General features: G+C 43.9%; 1 protein-coding gene and 1 long non-coding RNA gene across 2 annotated transcripts in view; one reads left to right on the plus strand and one right to left on the minus strand.

Annotated features, from left to right (window-relative positions):
• The window catches only part of LOC141271331 (uncharacterized), a 39,862-nt gene extending 17,286 nt beyond the window's left edge, over positions 1–22,576 (minus strand). The window contains exon 1 of the long non-coding RNA XR_012321897.1: positions 22,287–22,576. This is a non-coding gene — a long non-coding RNA (uncharacterized lncRNA). The remainder of the gene's footprint in view (positions 1–22,286) is intronic.
• PCBD1 (pterin-4 alpha-carbinolamine dehydratase 1) overlaps positions 7,299–25,261 on the plus strand; it is a 33,258-nt gene continuing 15,295 nt past the window's right edge. The window contains exon 1 of the mRNA XM_073681442.1: positions 7,299–7,457. Within this exon, the coding sequence (XP_073537543.1) occupies positions 7,455–7,457 (3 nt within the window). The 5' untranslated portion in view covers positions 7,299–7,454. The remainder of the gene's footprint in view (positions 7,458–25,261) is intronic.

Here is a 25,261-nt window from a genome sequence, read left to right on the forward strand (position 1 = left end):
CTTTGCCGGTCTGCACACTGCAGAAAGACGCAACAATTGGCACCTGTGTTTCGTCATCATCATCAGAGATGTGCTGCGGTGGTCCACTGACCATGTGCACTAACCCTCCCACGTACTCATCCTCAAACTGAACAAGTGGTTGGGCATCAGTGCACTCAATCTCTTCCACTTCTGGGGCAAGGCCAGGTGGATGGCCCACAGAACCACAGCCAGGGGAATCATCAAAAGCAGAAGTGACTCCTGTATGACCTGGTGTTCAGACTGCTAGATTGATTTGCAAGGGGGTGAAGTGGAAGACAGATGCCCATGGTCCGCAGGTGCCAACTCTGTGCTTTCATGAGTGGACCAGGTGGAAGACACTGTGAAGGAACTGGAGGCACTCTCAGCCATCCAATATAAAACCGCCTCAACATGTGCGGGCCTCACCATTCGTCCAGCGGTACTCGGGCCTACGAAATTACACAGAACATCCTGTCACCTGCGTGCAACAGAGGAAGGTCTTTAATTTGACAGCATAGCAGGCACAGAATGACCACGTCCTCTCCCTGCAGCACCTACACCACCACCAGCATCACACTCACTTCCACATCCCCTATTTGATGCTCTCCTCATTTTTGCACCCCAAAAAATGCACAGTAGAGAAGAGAAAGTGCCTAGCAGATTATTACACTCTTAGGGTACTCTGTACCATGCTGCTAGGGCACTCTGCACCAGATTGTTAGGGTACTCTGCACCAAGATGTGTCAGGATACTCTGCACCAGGCTGTGTTAGGATACTCTGCACCAGGCTGTGTTAGGATACTCTGCACCAGGCTGTGCTAGGATACTCTGCACCAGGCTGTGCTAGGATACTCTGCACCAGGCTGTGCTAGGATACTTTGCACCAGGCTGTGTTAAGGCACTCTGCACCAGGCTGTTGGTGCACTCTACTCCAGGCTGTGTTAGGTCACTCTTCACCAGGCTGTGTTAGTGCACTCTGTACCAGGCTGTCTTAGGGCACTCTGCACCAGGCTGTCTTAGGGCACTCTGCACCAGGCTGTCTTAGGGCACTCTGCACCAGGCTGTCTTAGGGCACTCTGCACCAGGCTGTCTTAGGGCACTCTGCACCAGGCTGTCTTAGGGCACTCTGCACCAGGCTGTCTTAGGGCACTCTGCACAAGGCTGTATTAGGGCACTCTGCACAAGGCTGAGAATAGAATGACAGCGCAACCCGTGATCCAGCATACAGGCCGGGTCAAGAGGGGCGCCGGCCACTCACAGCCATGCCAATACCTGGCATGGTTGTGATGACTCCGGAAGTGCCCGCAGCCTAAAAGCTGGTTGATTGGCTGTGCTGCAGCCTTTCAATACATTTTTTTCAGCATCCAAATCGAACACTACAACGGACTTTTGGGCGAAGTTCATGTTCAGAGTTCAACACCAGACACTATGTATTTGGTATGAACCTCGAACTTTACAGTTTGGGTTTGCTCAACTCTAATAAACATGAATATTTCCAATCAATAACAGAATATTGATCTTTCAAAATGGTTAGGAATTGTCATACAAATAAGGCATATACGAATGTTGAAGTACAGTTACATAAAACTGGAATAATGCTTTAGGCTCCTCCAATAAGTGGTAGGATTCAAAGAAGTAGTAGCGTAGCATGGTGGCTAGCACTGTTGCTTTGTAGCACTGGGCTTCTGAGTTCACATCCCACCAAGGACAACATCTAGAAGTAGTTTGTATGTTGTCCCTGTGTTTGCATGGAACAACATTAACAAGAGGTTGGGTAGTAGTGGGCAGCCCCTTCAAGTAAAAATCATCATTATGAGCATATGTTGCATGTAGCATATCTAAAGCCTAGTAGACATTATTGACTAGCTTAATTAAACTCTACTGGCACTGCACTTCACATATAGCTAAGGTACTTTCATCCTCAGCAAATCTGAGAATCTTCCCCTAGAAGGTGCAGTTATTTTGCGCATTGTAATTATGGCACTCTGCTAGAGCAATAGATGGTGGTGCCCTGTTATGTTTATCCTTTTTATGCTTCTGCTCTGTAATTCATGATGAAATGTGACTTGTTACCAAACTCTATGGTTTCATATACAACTTTTCTTCCTAAACTGAAAATATTGTCAGTGTTATAATTTTTCAGATATTTTCCCCAGAAGTATTGCCACTCTTGTCAATGGGCCACCAGAACTGTGCTGCTAACTACAGACCTGTTTCCAATCTTCCCTTTATCTCTAAACTACTGGAACGCCTGGTCCACTCCCGTCTAATCCGCTATCTCTCAGATAACGCTCTTCACATTCTACTGAAACTGCCCTCACTAAAGTCTCTAATGATCTACTAACAGCTAAATCTAATGGTCACTACTCCCTGCTGATTCTCCTAGATCTCTCTGCAGAATTTGACACTGTGGATCACCAGCTCCTGCTCACTACACTCCACTCTATTGGCCTCAAGAACACTGTTCTATCCTGGTTCTCATCCTACCTCTCTGACCGCTCCTTCACTGTGTCTTTTGCCGGCCCTTCTTCCTCTCCCCTTCCCCTTATTGTTGGGGTCCCTCAAGGATCAGTCCTAGGCCCCCTTCTTTTCTCCTTATACACCGCGCCTATTGGACAGACAATCAGCAGATTCGGTTTTCAGTACCATCTCTATGCTGATGACACCCAATTATACACCTCTTCTCCAGACATCACCCCTGCATTATTACAAAATTCCAGTGATTGTCTTTCTGCTGTCTCTAACATTATGTCCTCTCTCTATCTAAAATTGAATCTGTCAAAACTGAACTACTCGTATTTCCTCCCTCCACTAACTTACCGGTGCCCGATATTGCCATTCCCGTTTGTGGCTCCACCATTACTCACCAGCAACAAGCCAGTGTCTTAGGGTCATACTCGATTCAGATATTTCCTTCACTCCTCACATCGCTCGCTCGCTTGTGTCATCAAACACCTCAAAAACATCTCTATAATCAAAACTTTTCTTACCTTTGACTCAGCAAAAACTGTTACTGTTGCTCTTATTCATTCTCGTCTGGACTATTGCAACTCTTTACTAATCGGGCTCCCTCATTCTAAACTTTCCCCTCTCCAATCCATCCTGAATGCAGCAGCCAGGATCATATTGATCTCCAACCGATACACCGATGCCTCTTCCCTGTGCCAATCATTGCACTGGTTGCCCATCCAATACAGAGTTCAATATAAACTTATCACTCTTACCCACAAAGCTCTCCACGATTCAGCACCACTCTCCATCTCCTTCCTCATCTCAGTCTACCACCCTTCCCGTGCCCTCCGTTCTGCTAATGAGTTAAAGCTAAAATCCTCCATAATCCGAACCTCCCACTCCCGTCTCCAAGATTTCTCATGTGCTGTGCCTATTTTTTGGAATGCACTACCCAGAACAATTCGATTAATTCCCAATACCCACAGCTTTAAGCATGCCCTAAAAACTAATTTCTTTAGACTGGCCTATCGCCTTAACACACTTGTCTAAAAATCATGTTCATACCATCCATGCACTGATTGGCCTCTGTCTGTTCTGTACACATACTGGCTGGCGACCAGTTCATGCATTGCTATGCACTTACCCTGTTTAGCATATTATGGCTGTATTATACAATATTTGTACATTTTACCTTTTGTGTCCCCACCTATTTCCTCATAGACTGTAAGCTTGCGAGCAGGGCCCTCATTCCTTTTAATATCTGAGTTATGCTTATTTTGTAATTTCTTTTTGTCTGTTCAAGCCCCCTCCCCCCTAAAATTGTAAAGTTCTGCGGAATATGTTGGCGCTATAAAAATAAAAATTACTATTATTAATGGGCTATGACTGTTATTGCAGCTCCATCTCATCCACATAGAAGATTACCGTGGGCGGGCTTTTTGTATCATTTTCTATGAAGTTCTGGAGTTATTGAAGGGACCCAGGTTACACACAATCTCTGGGTGGGTTTGGACAAAGGATTCAATCTCCAGAACAGAGCCATGGTGCCAAATTTGTGACAGAAATGCTGCTGCAAGTGCCTGGATTTATAGAAACTTGTGTGGGGCCAATGTAAAAGTTTTTGTGTGAACTTGCATCATGTCTCTTACAAAGAGGATGGCTGTTGTAGCCTGAGTTCAGGCAAATCTTTACAGCGTTTCATTAGGCTGGGAAATCTGCTATGTGTCACGTGACAGCAGTTCTCACCCAAATCGCATGACCAAAAATATTTGTGCAACTTTTTTACTATGTTCTTTATGGTGCAGTCAGACGGCCGTATAACACGGATTGCAGTGCACCGACTGGCCGGCAGCTCTCCTGACCAGAGCGTAACAGCTGCATATAAATATATGCTGTGACAGTCGTGCCGACAGCCAGTCCGAGCATTGTGATGCGATCGTCATCCGCGTTATACAGCCGTCTGACTGCGCCCTAGAGTTGTAAAACAAACTTGAAAAAGTCAAATTGCAGAGAAGTCTGCGGAGTCATAACATGCAACTTGGGACCACTCTCTTTACTAAGTTCTGCGAATAGGCCCATCTATAATTTGGGTGTCTTGACCTTATATATGCTGTTTTAACCGTTTCCGTTCCAGATTGCTCAGCTTAGGTCTCATTCAGACGAATACTATCTGAGTTTTTCATGGATACAACTCGTATTTATGCTAATTTGTTTGGTAGCTCACATGTCCGATTTTGTTCCTCAGATCGATTGGTCCGTGTAAAATTGCGGATCAAAATTGGCGATGCAAGTTTATAGGTCCATGAAAAAATCTGATAGTACTCGGATGCTGTCCGGTTTTCACAAACTGTTAAATAGGAGAAGCTGAAGAAACATTTTTTTTCCCATCAGAGAAAAACTGATGAAACTCACTGATGAAACCTGGTCTGTCTTTTCATGCGTGAAAAAACTGAAGTGACAATCTGACTGACCTCATGGACCATCTGGAGATGCGATGTCGCACTGTGACACAGAGATCTTCTTGTAGCCCTATTCTAAAGTCCCCCATAAATATTAGACAAATATTGTCCAAACCAGATAATATTGACTGGTTCAGCTCATAGATTAATGTGTATGGAAGCCCCGCACAATTTATCATCAGGGGACATATCTATCCAGCATATCCAATTTTCATATTCTCCTGGAGATAAGTCTCCACCAGTCATATTGTTTACCTCCTCCCTTGCTCCCGCAATGCTGCAATCGATCGATTTAGATCGCAGCATTTCGGGGGTTAATGTGCATGGAGCGGTGCGGCGCACATAGCACCGGGTGTCAGCTGTGACAATTGTGACTGATTTTGGCTTACAAATACTAATGTAAAATACTGACCAAATACTGAAAGTGTGAACGTGGCCTTAGGCTGTGTGCCCACGATGCGTTTTTTAAGCGTTTCCGCAGCGGCAAGAACGCTGCAGAAACGCTTAAAAAATGCATGGTAGAAGGCCTGCCATGTTCCCCAATGATAATCCGCATGTGCTGTTCACATGCTGCGGAAATTTCCGCTGCTGATTATCATTGCGGAAAAAAACGCAGCACTACCAATTATTTTGTGGAAGTGCTGCGTTTTCTCCGCCATTGACTTGCATTAGAACGCGCCAATTCCGCAAGACTGCATCTGTACATGTGTAATTGGCGCGTTCTAATGTGCGGATGGTACCCGGGTGTAGAGGAGAGGAGAGTCTCATCCACACCCAGGTACCATTAAAAAAGCTGTAAAAAAAAGAATAAAATAAAAAATAAATGTATATTTACCTTCTGGCGGCCCATGCCGTTTGCATGGATTTATATAGTGTGACCAAGTTCACAAGCACTTTGCAAGTGATGCTAAATCGCTTGGAAAGCGCTTGTCAACCCGCATGCGGAAATGCAAGTGAAGAACGCTTCACATCCGCATGTCCCTGGCAGGAAAAACGCATGTACAATCCGCATGTACAATCCGCATGAGATGCAGAAACGCTGAGGAAAAATTCTGAGCATTTCTGCATCGTGGGCACATAGACTTAGGCTGTGTGCCCACGTAGCATTTTTCAAGCGTATATGCTGCGGAATTTCTGCAGCGTAAACGCTTGAAAAACGCATGTATATCCGCACCCCATGGTCCCCAATGGGATTCCGCAAGTTCTATGCACATGCTGCGGATTTTTCCGCAGCGTTTATGCCGCATTCAAAAATCCGTAGCATGTCATTTAGGCTGTGTGCCCACGTAGCGTTTTTCAAGCGTATATGCTGCGGAATTTCCGCAGCGTAAACGCTTGAAAAACGCATGTAGATCCGCACCCCATGGTCCCCAATGGCATTCCGCAATGTCAATGCCCATGCTGCGGATTTTTCCGCAGCGTATATGCTGCAGTCAAAAATCCGCAGCATGTTCATTAATTTTGCGGAAGCGCAGCGGAATCAATGTGCGGATGGTACCCAAGTCTGGAGGAGAGGAGACTCTCATCCAGACCTGGGTACCAAAGAACCTGTAAAAAAAAGAATAAAATAAAGTTTATACTTATCTTCTGATGTTTTCCCTCCGTCGCGCTGTTGTCTGAAGGACCTGCCACGTCATTGAGTCATGTGACCCACCACATGACTCAATGACGTCACCGCAGGTCCTGCACACAACAGCATGAGCCGCTCAAGCCTCTGGACGGGGCAGAGAATGCATCAGAAGGTGAGTATAAAGTTTATTTTTTTATTTTTTACCATTCTGAACAAGTTGTCAAGCACTTTTCCAAGTGATGCTTGGAGAAGTGCTTGATAACCCGCATGCGGAAATGCATGCAAAGACGCCTCACAAACGCTTCTACCTGGCGGGAAAACGGCATGTAATATCCGCATGCGATTTTCCCGCCAGGGAGAAGCGTAAAAAATATGCTTCAGGTCCGCAACGTGGGCACATAGCCTTAATTTTGCGTTTCCGCAAGCGGAATTGCCTTTGTCCAATGCATAAAAAACGCAAGGCAATTCCGCATGTGGAAAACGCGTGATAACCGCGCGAAAAATGCGCGATAAACGCGTGCGGAATTCCGCATGCGTTTTTCCGGGAGAGGACTTGCATTTATGCAGCAGAAATTTTCTGCTTCATAAATGCAACGTGGGCACATAGCCTTACAAAGTTTCTTCCCAATCCACTGAACTGGAGTGGCAGCTGTGTACAGAGCTGTCTATTGTGCTGAACACTTGTAAGCACTATAGTTCTGCATTCATGTAGCTCAGCAATCATTAACCAGGTACTGATAAGCATTTGCAGGTCCTGTACTCATAACATGGCCACCAACTCCATCCCCAGAGAGCTGTGGAGCTGAATCAGCCTGTGCTCCTCAGTGCATTCAGTGAAGCTCAGCCCTGGTTGTTTGCTATGGGCGGATTCCCAGTCCACCCCCTCCTCCTGAGCACCCACATTTAGAGGCAGAAGCTCCAGCCAGTGACAGACACAGAGGCTGAGCCACCGGTTGATAATCCCTTGTGTAGACATGGTAAGGTGATGAGTTTTTTTTGCCATTTTGCATTTTGTATTAGAGAGGAGATTTGGAGTCTTGGGCAGCTGTAGACACTTAGAAGGGGTGGAAGGACACAAGTCACAGTGCATTCGTTAATGAACAGCTCAGAGATCATTGATGCAGGATAAGGCTGGCTGTATAAACCTCACCTGACTTCTCTCCCTATTCTGCTCTCTTTACATTGTTTTACCAAACAGATCAGATGACAAATCTATTTTTTTATGATTGTTTTGCTACTTTGCGTTACTTGTATCTAAACGGTGAGAATACATATTGTGTCTGCTGGCAGTATAAATATACAATACACAGTTACAATATGTTTGTACAACAGTCTACCTGCAAGTGTAAACAGCGGCTTAAGATTTATCATTGATTTCTTCCTGTAGACGAGTATAAGTAAAACATTTTAATTCTACAAATATTATAAAGGAACTGAAAATTGAGCTTAAATTGAGGCGTGTACAACTGGCCATATTTCGAGGCTGGGGTTTTGTACAGATTGTCATGTTGGCACAGCCCAGAGGACAATAATAAGATTTCCAGTTAAATAGACGGGGTCCGGAGTCTACGTGTAGCACCAGTCTGACACAAAACGAGTGCAAAGGTAAGGGCTCGTTCAGACATGCGGTTTTCATGTACGTGATCTATTTATGGATTTCACAGATAGAACATGTGCTCATTATAGTCTATGATGCTGTTGATCTGTCCATGGTTTTTTGGTGGACTAAGTGGTCTGCAGAAAATCATGGGGACATGTCCCTTTTTTCATAAAACCATGAATAGCACATGGGTGACATCAGTGTGCGATCCCAGTGCTGTCTGTGAATAACTTTGCAATGGATAGGAGACTTTTATTGGTTTATTTTTATTTTTTCAAAATAATATTTATTTATGGGTGCAATATATTTGTATTATTTTTTTCATTTTTTTTTTTTTTTTTTATATTTTTACAATAATTTTTTTTTTTTTCACTTCCTGACATTTTTATTACTTTTCCACATTGTCCCACCATGGGACTTTCACTTTTTTCAGTCTGATCGGCTGTATAGCACAGGAATGCAGCACCATCCCTGTGCTATAAAGCCTGTCAGCGCTGCACTGGGAGAAGTTACTTTGGTCGCGCACTGCGCATGACCAAAGTGACTTCTTGCCTCCTGGTGACTGGGATGTTGTCTTGATGACATCGGGTCACCATGACAATATCCGGGATCGGACTTAGACGTCGCAGAGGAGGTGAGTACCGGCGCTTACCTCCTCCCTTGCTCCCGCAATGCTGCAATCGATCGATTTAGATCGCGGAATTTCGGGGGTTAATGTGCATGGAGCGGTGCGGCGCACATAGCACCGGGTGTCAGCTGTGACAATTGTGACTGATTTTGTCTTACAAATACTAATGTAAAATACTGAAAGTATGTATAATTTTTTTTTTCCAGCAGTAAAAATCACTTGATAAAATACGGATGGTAAAAACCTGAAACTAAAATAATAATATTTTACTTATAGCGTCAACGTATTCCGCAGCACTTTACAATTAAAGTGAAAAATGTAACGCAAATAATCCACACGACTGTGTCAATAAAGTTCTTTCAAAGCCAAATACCAGGAAGCATCAAAAACAAACAGGTTTAGATAAAGCATGACATGCTAAAAAGAGACAAAAAAACGCAGCTTCAAAATCGCAATAAAGACGCTTTAAAAAAAACACAATGAAAAAATGCAAGTAACTTTATTTACCTAATTGGTTCAGAAGTGCTGCTGAAAATCTGCCACATCAAAAATTCACCAATTACTCATCATGGTAATGTAGTCTTAAAGTGAACCTGTCAGGCGATACACGCCGTCTAATTCGTGGGCAGCATGTCTCAAGCACAGTATGGGTTTTCTCTGAAACGCCGCAACATTTCTGAGTGAAACATACCTGGCTGAAATCGCACATCCAGGGCCTTAAACATGCTGCCTACAGATTGTGCCGCATGTATCAGATGTCATGTTCACTTTAAATGGGATTTGTGACTGTAGATGGCTGAATCCTGACAATGTGCAATATGTTTGCTGTTAGGATTCCCCTTTATTTCCAGCTCCAGCAGGCAGTCATGTGCCGCCTTGCTTCTCATCCTCTTCTTTCTATGCACTAGCTGACACATGACTAAGTAACCCCCCCCAAAAAAATTGCAAATTGCAGACTTGTATTCGCATGATCGTCCCGTCAAAATGGAAATAGAGGGGAAACCCACACAAGTCAGTAAAGTGTTAGTTACTACACACAGGTTTATATTTCCAGATAAATCAAAATAACGGTCTGTACAAAGAAAAGTACAATGGACATGTGACGGGTAAAGCACAGCATGGAGGATGAGATGACAACCAGTTTGCTCTGCATGGTTTAATTAACATTGCTCAATGCTAAATGCAAGTCTAATTCGAAACACAAGGAAAAAAGTCTGGAAGTTATTGTAGAGACCATGATGGAAATAAAGAAAAGAAAATCACATGTGGTTTAACTTTATAGTAGCAACAGTTAGGGCTCGCTCACACGAGTGTATAACACGACCTAGTGCAGTCTGATGTTTCATCAGCCCAATGTTATACTATGGCGCAGTGCCAACCAGCGCTGGAGAAATAAATCTCAGCATGCTGCAAAGTGCATCTGAGAATTGGACTATACAAATCTATGGCTGCGTGTAAAATATCAGACTGCACTCAGATGTAATTCGAGTGCAGTCCGATTACCGAGGACAAAGAGAATGGAGAAATTAAGTTCTCTGTCTTTTCCACACCTGTGCTGCAATTCTCTCATGCAGGAGAATTGGATCACGGTAAGAGGACACTCGGATCAAACTGAGCTTGATCAGACTTTGTCATTAGCATATTCGGCCCGATTCTCTCGGCATGTGAGACTCTATGGCCATCTGACTGCAGCCTTAGGCTATGTTCACACATCATGGTTTTTTCAATGTCGATTTTCTGCAGCAAAACCTGATCTCGTTACAGGAGGTTGTTCAGGATTTTTGTTGCTGTTTTTTGCTTTTTTTTTGGGGTGCGTTTTTTCAGCTTTTTTTTTTCACTGTTCTTTTGTCTCTCATTTTGGTTTAGGCACTGAAAACTTGACACCTGTGTTTTTGGTGCGTTTTTATTTTCACCACCCATTACTTCCAAATGGTGAAAAAACTCTGAAAGAAGTGACCTGCTCTATTTTGCAAAAAAAACATGAAAGGCACAAAATCCTGAACAAAAAAAAAAAACCATGACGTGTGCATGAGATTTGTGGAATCTCATAGACTTTGCTGGTACGCCAAAACGCAGCTGAAAATTTGCATACAAAAAAGCATCAAAAACCGCTGAAAAACCATGATGTGTGAACATAGCCTTAAAGTTGTAGATAATATTCTGTAGGAAACAGGAATAGATCAAGGCAGAAGGGAAAAAAGAACCATTAATATCCAGGTTTGATTTAAATTATTATCCTGTATACCTGCTAATCATGGTTCATTATGACTGGCTGCAGCAATCATGTCACAGTCTTGCTGGATACTGATGACAGGAGATTGGTGAGGAAAAGCATCGATTCAGTTGGTGAGTCTCCATAGCCAGAGACTAGACTAGTTCGGTCCTACCCCTGGCCGCCTCTTCCAAGAGATGATAGGTGATTAACAGATCTCTCGCTATGGGAAAGACCTGTCAATCATCTCTAGCAACTATGGGAAGAGCTTGCTAGGGGCAGAGTAGGACCAGTTTCGATACTGGCTATGGTCACTGGCCAGATTTTTAAAGTACCGTATATTTTCTTTGAAATGTCAGAGCATGGAGGAAGGCGCTGTCTGAGCCTCTCTGCTCCTCACCCCATACTCAGACAGGGAAAGTCCTACACACAGACTGTTTTGAATATAGTGTATGGATCTTGCTGAGAAACTGTTGAAAGGGGTTTCTAAAGGAGCATGAAATGGGCAGTGAAACCGCACTGCAACATAGTATTTAGGAGAGAAAGAAGCAAAATAAGGTAAAGGTGTAATACAAAAAAAATCTTAAATTGAAGCTATCATCAAAAAAAATCACCTATTGTTTAAATCAGATTTTTATTTTAAATGCAATTAAAAAAGGCAGTTTATATGTATACATATCGTTAATCTGTATTAGAAATATAAAATGAAAATCTTGCTATTTCCACACTGGTCACTGGGGCTTTTTTGAGACCCTAACTTCCTGTAATTTCAGGAAATAACACATGTACAGGTGCATCTCACTAAATTAGAATATCATCAAAAAGTTAGTTTATTTCAGTTCTTCAACCCAAAAAGTGAGTCATTGCAAACAGTGATCTATTTCAAGTGTTTTTCTGTTAATGTTGATGATTATGGCTTACAGCCAATGAAAACACAAAAGTAAATTAGAATAAGTAACAAAAAACACCTGCAAAGGCTTTCTAAGCGTTTAAAAAGGTCACTTAGTCTGTTTCAGTAGGCTCCACAATCATGGGGAAGACTGCTGGCTTGACAGATGTTCAGAAGGCAGTCATTGACACACTCCACAAGGTCCAAGTGTTCCAATTTTCATTTGGAAATCAAGGTCCCTGTAACATACCTGGCGGCGTCCTTGCATGGTGGTCCATCTCCTACTGTGCAAGAGGGCGCACTTGATCTCCTGTCCAGAATGTCTCTCTGGCTTCCCTCCATGCTGTCTGTTTGTGTCTGTTTCTGCTGCTTAAGGGCGGCGCCCGATCACTTCCTGCCTTTTGTACCTGCTGTGGGTCACACCCCTTGTGCGTCCTCAGCCTATTGCTGTCTGTCACTTGGTATATAGCTCAGCAGCTCCCTTCTATCCCTGCCTGAGCATAGTGTTTCCTTCAGTGTGTGCTTGCACTCTGAAGGTGCCAGGTCCCGTCTCTTGTCTCCTGCTTTTTGTATCAGTTCCCGTGTCTGAACTGAGTCCTGTATGTCTCCTGCTTTGCGGTATCAGCTCCCGTGTCTGAACTGAGTCCTTTCTGTGTTCTCTTGTCTATCCTGTCTGAACACGCTCCTAGCCTGTTCCTCCTGCCTTCTAGGGGCCGATTACCTAGACCCGTTCCTGTATCTTGTCTGACCTGTCTGAACTCGCTCCTAGCCTGTTCCTCTCGCCTTCTAGTGGCCGATTTCCTAGACCCGCTCCTGTGTCTGGTCTGTCCTGTCTGAACACGCTCCTTGCCTGTTCGTTCCGCCTTTTAGTGGCCGATTTCCTAGACCCGCTCCTGTGTCTGGTCTGTCCTGTCTGAACACGCTCCTTGCCTGTTCGTTCCGCCTCTCTGGGGGCCGTATTCCCAGACCCGCTCCTGTATCCCTCTGCAGTGTCGGTCTCCTCCGTACACTCAGTTCCAGTCTGAACTCTCTCCTGTCTTTTACCTGTTTTGCCTCTATGTCCGTTCCCTTCCTTTTTCTGCAGAGTCTGAACTCGTACCTAACTCCTGCTTGTTGTCTCTGCAAGTACTGTGTGAGTATCTGGCTCTGTCTTTCCCTTCCTGTCTGTTCCGTGTGAACAGAGCCCTGTCCTCCCTGCTCAGCCTTGTCTGCACTCTAGCTGTGCTTGCCTGTAACCCTCTGCCTGTATTGTTCCTGAGTCCCGGTGTGTACTGGGTCCTATCCCGCCTGTGTTCCTACCTGCTAGTGCCTCCCTGTCTGCACTCTAGCTGTGCTTGTCTTCACCCCCCTGCCTGCATACCCGCCTGCCTGCATACCAGTCGTGCCTGCCTATACCCACCAGTCTGTGTGCCAGCCTACCAGCCTGTTCCTGTATTCCCCTGTGTGGGTCAACAGCCGTGTCCGGGGTCTGTCCTGGAGTAGCACCTGGTCCCTCTGCTCGGTTCCTCCTTGGTGCACTGGCGTCGTATGCCGTCGTGCGACCCTGGTCGGATCGGGTGAATACCTAGTCACGCCCCTCCAGGCATTCACTCTCCGGCACGGTCCAGTGGAATCACTACCAATCACACGCACACGCCGCTTAGCCCGGGCGTGTGCATAACAGTCCCATAGTCTGGAGGAAGAGTGGAGAGGCCACAATCCAAGCTGCTTGAGGTCTTGTGTGAAATTTATACAATCAGTGATGGTTTGGGGAGCCATGTCATCTGCTGGTGTAGGTCCACTGTGTTTTATCAATACCAAAGTCGGCACATCCGTCTACCAGGAAATTTTAGAGCACTTCATGCTTCCCTCTGCCGACAAGCTTTTTGGAGATGGAAATTTCATTCTCCAGCAGGACTTGGCACCTGTCCACAGTGCCAAAAGTACCAATACCTGGTTTAAAAACAACAGTATCACTGTGCTTGATTGGCCAGCAAACTCGCTTGACCTTAACCCCATAGAGAATCTATCGGGTATTGTCAAGAGGAAGATGAGAGACACCAGACCCAACAATGCAGATGAGCTGAAGGCTGCTATTGTTATGATAGGCTACAAGCACTAAGGAAAGACAGGAGATCTATCCCTACAATAGAACTAAGCTAGATCCCTACGATGTAACGGGGAACCTGATCCTGCGATCAGACCCGCTAAAGTCCTCAGCTAGTCTGAACGAAGACCTATAGATGTGAGGGAGGGATCCCTACAAGAACTAGGGACTGGGAGAAAGATGGACACCTCCTAGCAGAAATTATAGCAGTAAAAAGACAAACACACAACATAAAACATAAAGGTCAAAAGACCTAGCTAAACTGACTGAGAAAGGTTACAAAGCACCTGGCTAGCTTAAGAGTAGAAATTACAATGAAGTCCAGTATGGCCAGAAGGGCGGAGCAGGATTAAATAGGCAAAAAGGTCATGTGACCAGCAAAATAGAAAAAACCAAACAGGAGAGTTCTAACAGTACCCCCTCTTCTAAGAGGATCCTCCGGATCCCCTAGGACCAGGCTTATCAGGAAACCTCTTGTGAAACGCTCTGACAAGTCTGGAAGCAGAAACATAATCCGCCCTCACCCATGAGTTATCCTCGGGACCGAAACCCTTCCAAGCGACAAGATACTGCAAACTCCCCCTATACCGTCTAGAATTAAGGATGCGGGAAATTTCATATTCCCCGTCCTCCACCACCGGAGGAACAGTGGCAGTGGCGTCTCTATCTGATACATCAGCTTTTTTCAATAGAGAAACATGAAACACCGGATTAATCTTCCAGGAGGTAGGAACCTCCAACCTAACAGCAGATTGGTTAACTACCTGAAGCACCTTAAAGGGCCCTACAAACTTGGGACCCAATTTTTTAGAAGGAATCCTCAACCGCAGATTCTTAGAGGACAACCAAACCATGTCACCAACCGTAAACAAAACCTCTTGACGTTTCCTGTCAAAGTACCTCTTAGATTTTTTGTTAGCCTCCTGAAGATTACCACGCACATCCGTCCAAACTCTCTCCAAATCACCGGAAAAACTCTCCTCCTCAGGCACAGCCGATACCAATTTGGAGAATGACCCAAAAGACTGATGTCTCCCAGAACAACAAAAAAAAGGCGAACACCCAGCAGAAGAGGATGTATGGTTGTTAAGAGCAAATTCAGCAAGCGGCAGAAACTCAGACCACCCCTCTTGATTGTCTGCCACAAAACAACGCAAGAACTGCTCAACATCCTGATTCTTCCTTTCTGTCTGGCCATTAGACTCAGGATGATATCCAGATGAAAACGACAAATGAACTCCCAACCTGTCACAAAAGGCACGCCAAAAACGAGCCACGAACTGAGGTCCCCTATCAGAAACAATGTCAGTAGGAACACCATGTAGTCTGACAATTTCCTTGACAAAGGCCTTAGCGAGTGTCTTAGCGCAGGGCAGTTTGATGAAGGGAACCAAGTGACACATCTTGCTAAAACGGTCCATGACCACCCAGATGACCGTGAAACCCTCAGAGGAGGGAAGGTCAGTAATAAAGTCCATAGCCAGATGTGTCCAAGGTGCCCTAGGAACCTCCAGAGGGCAAAGCAACCCCGCAGCAGGAGTATGAGAAGACTTAGATCTAGCACACACAGTACATTGACGCACCCACTTAATGACTTCCTTCTGCCATCCAGGCCACCAAAAACTGCGACCCACAAGTCTCTTGGTCTCAGAAATTCCTGGATGACCTACCAACCGAGACTCATGACACTCAACAAACAAATCTCTCCTAAAGGTCCTAGGCACAAACAACCTCCCATGGGGAGTGTTAGATGGGGCATTCTCCTGTGCTTTAAGAATCTCATCTTCCAAAACGGAGTCCAATGCAGCAATCACAACACCTTGTAAAATGCACTCCTCCTCCTCCTCAGCACCGACCATGGGAGAAAAGCTGCGAGACAATGCATCAGCTTTAACATTCTTGGTACCCGGGATGTAAGTAACGGAAAAATTAAACCACGAGAAAAAAAGTGCCCACCTAGCCTGACGGGCATTCAAGCGCTTGGCAGCATCAAGATAGATCAGATTTTTATGATCAGTGAAAACCTGAATGGGAAATTCAGCACCTTCCAAGAGATGACGCCAGTGTTCAAATGCGAGTTTAATAGCCAGCAATTCCCGATTACCAATATCGTAATTAAGTTCAGTCTCAGAAAATTTTTTTGAAAAAAAGGCACAGGGATGTACTCCATCCTTGTTTTCCTGAGACAACACCGCACCGACCCCCACAGAAGAAGCATCAACCTCAACCAAAAACGGCTTAGTCACATCAGGCTGCATAAGGATGGGGGCAGAGCTGAACCTCTCCTTTAGAAACACAAACGCTTCAATGGCCTCAGTAGTCCACTGAACCGTATTAGCACCTTTCCTGGTGAGATCGGTCAGTGGTTTAACAATAATAGAAAAATTAATGAATTTTCTGTAATAATTGGCGAAACCCAAAAACCTCTGTATCGATTTCAAACCAATAGGCCTAGGCCATTCCTGCACAGCTTGAACTTTCACCGGGTCCATCTCAAAGCCCTCGCTGGAGATAATGTAGCCCAAAAAACTAATTCTCTGTACAGCGAACTCACATTTCTCCAGCTTAGCAAAAAGCGAATTGTCAATTAATAACTGTAATACCTCACGTACGCTCCGCCAATGAGACTCCAGATCAGGCGAATAAATGAGAATGTCATCCAAATACACAACCACATTTTTGCCGATCAAAGGTCTAAGGATGTCATTAATAAGACTCTGAAAAAATGCTGGTGCATTGGTAAGACCAAAAGGCATAACCAGATTCTCAAAATGACCCACAGGAGTGTTAAAAGCAGTCTTCCATTCATCACCCTCCTTCATGTGCAACAAATTGTATGCCCCCCGGAGATCAATTTTAGAGAACCACTTGGCCCCCACTAACTGGTTAAACAAATCAGGAATCAATGGCAGTGGGTAGGGATTACGTACAGTAATTTTATTAATCTCGCGAAAGTCCAGACAAGGACGTAAACCGCCGTCCTTTTTTTTAACAAAAAAAAATCCAACAGCCACAGGTGACTTAGAGGGTCTGATATGACTGGCGGCCAAGCTCGTCTGTATGTATTCCTCCAAAGCCTTTCTCTCAGGAATAGTAAGATTAAATAAGCGACTTTGAGGAAGAGTCGCTCCAGGGACAAATTCAATGGTACAATCATAGTCTCTATGGGGAGGCAAAATTTGCGACTCCTCCTCAGAAAAAACTTTCCAAAAATCCTGAATAGGTACAGGTAATTCCCCTTTATCCACAGCAGCAATGCGCCCGTTACAACACTTGTCATAACACTTAGGGCTCCAGGACTTAATTTCATTAGTAGACCAATCCAGTACAGGATTGTGCAAGTTTAACCAGGGTAACCCCAAAATTACTGGAGAAAGCAAATTATTTAATACTAACAAATTCAAATTTTCTTGGTGAATACCATTAATAGTGAGGGGAAATTCATAAACCTTGTGAGTAACACATTTCAAGGGAGAGCCATCGACAGAAACCACGGCAATAGGGAATGACAAAGGTTTGGGTTTTAATGTAAGTTTTTCCAAGAATCCCCCATCATTCACATTCAGAGTAGAACCACAATCGACAAATACCCAAAATTCAATTAATTCTTCCTGAGCTGCAGTAGTAGCAGAAAGAAATACCCCCTTAGTGTTTAAACAGGCTATACGGGCGTAACTGACCCTTTTTTTTTTTTTTTTTTTTCTTTATTCATACGAGGCACACAGTTCTTAATGAAATGGTCAGATTTTCCGCAATAAAAGCACAAACCTTCAGAAAACCTGCGGTCTTTTTCCTGAGAGCGGGGTGACATCGCCCCAATCTCCATCGGCTCTCCAATGTCAGTACAGACCCTCTCAAGACTAGGAGCTGGCATGGCAAAGGATTTACTCTCATTAACCCTTGCACGCAGTCTCCTGTCCACCCGTATAGCTAATTGCATTGCCTCCTGCAAGTTTCCAGGTGTAGGATAAGCAATAAGCAGATCCTTAACCCTTTCACCTAGCCCAGCAAGAAACAAACTTTTCAGAGCTGAATCGTTCTACCCCACCTGAGCAGACCACCGACGGAAGTGAGTACAATAATTTTCCACATTACCTGATCCATGTCTCAAAAGTCTCAATTCCGTCTCAGCTGATGAGACACGATCAGGATCATCATACAACAAACCCAAAGCAGAAAAAAAACTATCCACTGATCTAAAGCATGGATCACTAGGTTGGAGAGAAAAGGTCCATCCCTGAGGTTCTTTGCGAAAATGTTACATTATGAACCCTGTGCGCTGTGATTCATCACCAGAGGATCTGGGTCTCAAATGAAAATACAATAAACAAGCATTTTTAAAGGAAAAAAATCCTGTTGTTCACCAAAAAATAAATCAGGCAATCGTACCTTTTGGCTCCACAAAATGTGCCCCAGAACAGCTACTCACGTGTTGTTGGAGCTCGGCCACCTCCAGAGAGAGTCCCTGCAGGCGTTGAGCCAAATCCTGAACCGACACCATGATGGAAACTGGAGGTCTTTCCTTAGAGATATTTTTGGGCTGGACTTACTGTTATGATAGGCTACAAACACTAAGGAAAGACAGGAGATCTGTCACTACAATAGAACTAAGCTAGATCCCTACGATGTAACGGGGAACCTGATCCTGCGATCAGACCCGCTAAAGTCCTCAGCTAGTCAGAACGAAGACCTATAGATGTGAGGGAGGGATCCCTACAAGAACTAGGGACTGGGAGAAAGATGGACACCTCCTAGCAGAAATTGTAGCAGTAAAAAGACAAACACACAACATAGAACATAAAGGTCAAAAGACCTAGCTAAACTGACTGAGAAAGGTTACTAAGCACCTGGCTAGCTTAAGAGTAGAAATTACAATGAAGTCCAGCATGGCCAGAAGGGCGGAGCAGGATTAAATAGGCGAAAAGGTCATGTGACCAGCAAAATAGAAAAAACCTAACAGGAGAGTTCTAACAGCTATCAAAGCAACCTGGGCTTCCATAACACCTCAGCAGTGCCACAGGCTGATCGCCTGCATACCACGCTACATTGATGCAGTAATTGATTTAAAAGGAGCCCTGACCGTGTACTGAATGCATTTACTGAACATACATTTCAGTAGGCCAACATTTCAGATTTTAAAAACATTTTTCAAGCTGTTGTTATGAAGTATTCTAATTTACTGAGATAATGACTTTTCTGTTTTCATTGGCTGTAATCCATAATCATCAACATTAACAGAAATAAACACTTGAAATAGATCCCTCTGTTTGTAATGACTCTATATTAGTTTAACTTTTTGTACAGAATAACTGAAATAAGTGAACTTTTTGATTTATATTCTAATTTAGTGAGATGCACCTGTACATAGCCACAATGTAGAGACCCCGACCAAATGTTTAGAATTGAAGTATCTAATGAGCATGTGCAAAAATCATTGTGAAGCGGTCAGGGTAGGCTGTGATAGCGCCTATTGTGATTGATGTGTCCTGTGTTATAAGCTGTGTGTAGAAATGTTACCTGTAATTCTAATCCTGTGATGATATGGAGCCTTTCTGAAAACGCTTCCAGAAAAAAATAGGAAGGACAAGGGTTAAGAAAGCCACAGTGGCCAGGGTAAGAATTGAAGAATAACTTTTTTTTTTTTCAATAAAGAGCGTGTTATGAAAAAAAACATTGGCAAAATTATTTTAAAAATATTTGTAGCAAAAACCTAATTTTAAACATTAGGTTATTTTCTGATGATGGCTTCACTTTAACAACTACGGTTCTCATCGGTAGCGGGTGTAGTCTACAAAAAATGCAATAATCCTGGGTACAAATCCCACCAAGGACAACATCTGCAAGGAGTTTGTATTTTCTCCCTGGGTTTGCGTGCGTTTCCATCGGGTGCTGCGGTTTCCTCCCAAACTTCATAGACATACTGATAGGGAATCTAGATTGTGAGCCCCAATGGAGACAGTGATGATGAAAATGTCCGTAAAGCTCTGTGGAATTAATGGCACTACACCGCGTGCGGAATTATTAGTCAAATGAGTATTTTGATCACATGATACTTTTTATACATGTTGTCCTACTCCAAGCTGCATAGGCTTGAGAGCCAACTACCAATTAAGTAAATCTGGTGATGTGCATCTCTGTAATGAGGAGGGGTGTTGACTAATGACATCAACACCCTATATAAGGTGTGCTTAATTATTAGGCAACTTCCTTTCCTTTGGCAAAATGGGTCAGAAGAGAGATTTGACGGGCTCTGAAAAGTCCAAAATTGTGAGATGTCTTGCAGAGGGATGCAGCAGTCTTGAAATTTCCAAACTTTTGAAGCGTGATCACCGAACAATCAAGCGTTTCATGGCAAATAGCCAACAGGGTCGCAAGAAGCGTGTTGGCCAAAAAAGGCGCAAAATAACTGCCCATGAATTGAGGAAAATCAAGCGTGAAGCTGCCAAGATGCCATTCGCCACCAGTTTTGCCATATTTTAGAGCTGCAACGTTATTGGAGTATCATAAAGCACAATGTGTGCGATACTCAGGGACATGGCCAAGGTAAGGAAGGCTGAAAAACGACCACCTATGAACAAGAAACATAAGATAAAACGTCAAGAATGGGACAAGAAATATCTTAAAACCTGATTTTTCAAAGGTTTTATGGACTGATGAAATGAGAGTGACTCTTGATGGGCCAGATGGATGGGCCAGAGGCTGGATCAGTAAAGGGCAGAGAGCTCCACTCCGACTCAGACGCCAGCAAGGTGGTGGTGGGGTACTGGTATGGGCTGGTATCATCAAAGATGAACTGTAGGACCTTTTTGGGTTGAGGATGGAGTGAAGCTCAACTCCCAGACCTACTGCCAGTATCTGGAAGACAACTTCTTCATGCAGTGGTACAGGAAGAAGTCGGTATCGTTCAAGAAAAACTTGATTTTCATGCAGGAAAATGCTCCATCACATGCATCCAACTACTCCACAGCGTGGCTGGCCAGATTAGGTCTAAAAGAAGAAAAAATAATGACATGGCCCCCTTGTTCACCTGATCTGAACCCCATAGAGAACCTGTGGTCCATAATAAAATGTGACATCTATAGGGAGGGAAAACAGTACACCTCTCGGAACAGTGTCTGGGAGGCTGTGGTGGCTGCTGCACGCAATGTTGCTCGAAAACAGATCAAGCAACTGACAGAATCTATGGATGGAAGGCTGTTGAGTGTCATCATAAAGAAAGGTGGCTATATTGTGCACAAATTTTGGGGTTTTTTTGTTTTTGCATGTCAGAAATGTTTATTTCTAAATTTTGTGCACTGGTGAAAATAAACAAGTGAGATGGGATTACATTTGTTTTTTATTAAGTTGCCTAATAATTCGGCACAGTAATAGTTACCTGCACAAACAGATATCCTCCTAAGATAGCCAAATCTAAAAAAAAACAAAAAACACTCCAACGTCCAAAAATATTAAGCTTGGATATTTATGAGTCTTTTGGGTTGATTGAGAACATAGTTGTTGATAAATAATAAAAATAATCCTCTAAAATTCAACTTGCCTAATAATTCTGCACACAGTGTATATAACGAAGTAATATAAATAAATAAGAGGCAATCAAAATGTTGTGTGTACCATAAAATGCTTTTAATAAAAACATCAACTGACCATGTAAAATACAAGCCCTCACATGGCTCCATCAATGAAAAAAATGAAAACGCTAGGGGTCTTTGAAAATGATGACAAGCAAAATGTATATATTTTTTTTTTAAAAAAATATTTATCTTATTTTTATTCTTTTCATTACATAAATAAAAAAAATAAAAAGTTGGCACCACCATAATCGTGCAGACCTGGATAATCATGTTCATGCCAACAAATAAAAACAAAAATCAAATTACGCCATTGCGTTGTTTTTTTCCAAATTTTTTTTTTTTTCTTATTTTTCCAGTAAATTGTGGAAGAATTAAAAAAATAAAAAATAAAATAGCCCTTCTTCCAAGAGGTGTAAAGAAAATACGAAAGCACAAAAGCAAACAAATGCACTTTAAAGGGTTAAGCTTGCAATGCCTGGAGGATAATTAAATTTAAAAAAAAAAAAAAAAAAAGTTTTTCTTTAAAAGTTGCTTTGAAGTCTGCTATGTTTTTGGATAGGATGGAAAATTTGGTCACGTTATTGTGCCCCATTCCTCATGCTTTTTTTTTTTTTTCTTAGTGTCATATTTTACATAAATATGTTCTACTTGGAAAACAACATAAATAAAATGTGGGTTTCATGATCATGGATTAACGTTGTCTTAAGTCATGGTTTCCTGTAATAATATAGTCAGTTCTTTCTTTTAAAGGGAACCTGTCATCAGGATTTTGTACAATAAACCAGACACATCTTGCTTTCATTCCAAAGTAATCACTTACCAGTTGTTATGCACATGAAGCACAATGGTAAGGGGCTTGTCCCTGCACTTGTTTCATGTTTCCCCGCCTGCTGCCATCCGAAGATCTTTGACTGACATATCACTCTTGTCTGAGTGACTTGCCTCCCCTGTCCGAAATCTCGCGCAGGTGCTGTCATTTCCGGTAGGGGTTCATGCTGATGACTCAGTGAGTTCAGGACTATGCATCTGCACATGAGCCGCCCTCTCTGAGAAGATGACTGGCGCCAGGAGTGACGCCGCCGATGCAGGTTTTCAGATGGGGAAGGCAAGCCGCTCACACAAAAGTGACCTGTCAGTCTGGGAGCTTCAGATGGTGGTGGGCGGGTAAAGATGAAAGGAGGATGGAGAGCTGTAAGTGCACGGCCGAGCCCCCTGCACGTGCACGGCCGAGCCCCCTGCACGTGCACGGCCGAGCCCCCTGCACGTGCACGGCCGAGCCCCCTGCACGTGCACGGCCGAGCCCCCTGCACGTGTGCCTCATGTGCATAACAATTGGATAAAGTATTGATTTGGTATGGAAGGAAGGATTACAATAAAGAAGGTATAGATTTAATCTGCATTACAGTGATCTAACATAGATGTGCTTGGTTTATGGTACAAACCTGCTGCCAGGTTCCCTTTAATGTTAGTTCTCCATCATTTTATTCATCCATTATTGTGATGACTGTGCTGCATCTATTTTCTCATCTGGTTGCTAAGATACCGAAACGTCTGTCTCTTTCATTGAGCTTCGGAGCAAAATGAACAATGTACTTTTGTGTAACCTTTTCCTGTTTAATTTAATATTGTGGACAAAGCTTACGCTAACATGACATACTGTATAAATGTGAGCGATTTCCATTCAGTAATATTCTATATGACGGGTTTCATTATTTGTAACTAGAACATACTTCCGTATTTAAGAATTGTGTGTGGTGTCACTGGCACCAAAACCGCAGAAAAAGTAGCTGAGAATGAGAAATATGGAGGGTGCTTAGCTGATCATCTGCTGCCTCTTTTGAGGGAATGTCCATCCTTTTAACCTCCCATTAGTTTTTGCTCCAAAACTTTGTTCTATTAATCTCTTAGGGCATTTTAATAGTGGTCAGAACACCTATCTTTGTATCCGTGCTCCAAATCCCATGCTTTGCAATAAAGTATTTATTATTATAGCACCATTTATTCCATGGCGCTTTACATGTGAAAAAGGGGGTAAACATAGCAAATACACTTACAATAATCTTAAACAAAACGAGTCAGCGACTGGTCCAGGAGGAGAGAGGACCCTGCCCATGAGGGCTCACAATCTACATGGGGTGGGTGAGGATACAATAGGTGAAGGTAGGGCTGGTCGTGGAGGGGTATGGGGGAGCGGTGGTTACTGCAGGTTGCACGCTTGCCAGAAGAGGTGGGTCTTCAGGTTCCTTTTGAAGGTCTCCACGGTGGGCGAGAGCCTGATATGTTGGGGTAAGGGGGATGCATGGGCGAAATCTTGCGATTGTAGGAAGAGGAGATAACAGGTGAGTACAGAAGGAGATCTTGTGAGGATCGGAGGTTGCGTGTAGGTAAGTACGGAGAGACTAGGCCTCAGATGTATGGAGGAGACCGGTTGTGGATGGCTTTGTATGTCAAGGTTAAGGTCTTGAACTTGAGTCTCCGGGTAATGGGGAGCCAGTGAAGGGACTGACAGAGGGGGGGGGGGGAGTAGCGGGGGGACAGATGGATTAGTCGGGCAGCAGAGTTTAGGATAGATTGGAGGGTTGCGAGAGTGTTAAGAGAGGCCACAGAGCAGGAGGTTGCGGTAGTTGAGGCGGGAGATGATGAGGGCGTGCACTATTGTTTTTGCAGAGTCTTTGCTGAGGAATGTGCAAATCTGGGAGATATTTTTGAGTTGGAGTCGGCAGGAAGTGGAAAGGGCTTGGATATATGGTTTTAGGAGAGATCAGAATCGAGTGGGCAGTCATTAACTTTAATGGAAAGGTCAGATGTGGGGGGAAAGATGATGAATTCACTTTTATCCATGTTAAGTTTTAGAAATCTAGCAGAGAAGAAGGATGAGATAGCAGACTGACATTGTGGAATTCTGGTTAATAAGGAGTTGATGTCAGTTCCAGAGAGGTAGATCTGTGCGTCATCAGCATAGAGGTGATACTGAAAGCCGTGAGCTGCTATGAGCTGTCCCAGGCCAAAGGTGTAGATGGAGAAGAGCAGGGGCCCTGGATCTGAACCTTGGGGGACACCGACAGATAAAGGACGAGATGAGGAGGTGGTGTGTGAGTGGGAGATGCTGAATGTCCTGTCTGTTAGGTATGAAGAGATCCAAGATTGGGCCAAGTCTGTGATGCCAAGAGAAGAGAGCGTCTGTAGTAAGAGGGAATGGTCCACTGTGTCGAAGGCAGATGACAGGTCCAGGAGGAGGAGGACAGAGTAGTGTCGCTTGGATTTGGCGGTTAGTAAGTCGTTGGTGACTTTAGTCAGGGCAGTTTCAGTGGAGTGATGCTGTCGGAAGCCTGATTGTAAGCGGTTGAAGAGGGAGTAGGAGGAGAGGTGGGAGGACAGTTCAAGGTGGACTTGTTGTTCCAGTAGTTTTGAGGCATAGGGGAGAAGTGATATGGGGCGATAGCTAGATAGAGAGGATGGATCAAGGGAGAGTTTTTTGAGGATGGATGTGATCGAGGCATGTTTGAAGCATGAGGGGAAGATGCCAGTTGTTAGGGACAGGTTGAAGAGGTGGGTTAGGGCTGGGATGAAGACACTGGTAAGGTGAGGAATGACATGAGACGGGATTGGGTCGAGTTCACAGGTGGTGAGGTGTGATTTGGAGAGTAAAGAGGAGACTTGATCTTCTGTAATGCTGGAGAAGTTGATTTTGGAGGAGGAAGGTTGGGTAGATAGGAGGGGCTGTGGGGACTTTAGGCAAAAGCTTTGTCTGATGTCAATCTTCTGCTTGAAGAATGAGGCAAAGTCTTCGGCTCA

The sequence above is a fragment of the Phyllobates terribilis genome, unplaced genomic scaffold (genome assembly GCF_046119375.1).
Source record: "Phyllobates terribilis strain yellow unplaced genomic scaffold, ASM4611937v1 Scaffold_5__5_contigs__length_657084704, whole genome shotgun sequence".
Taxonomy (NCBI): Eukaryota; Metazoa; Chordata; class Amphibia; order Anura; family Dendrobatidae; genus Phyllobates; species Phyllobates terribilis.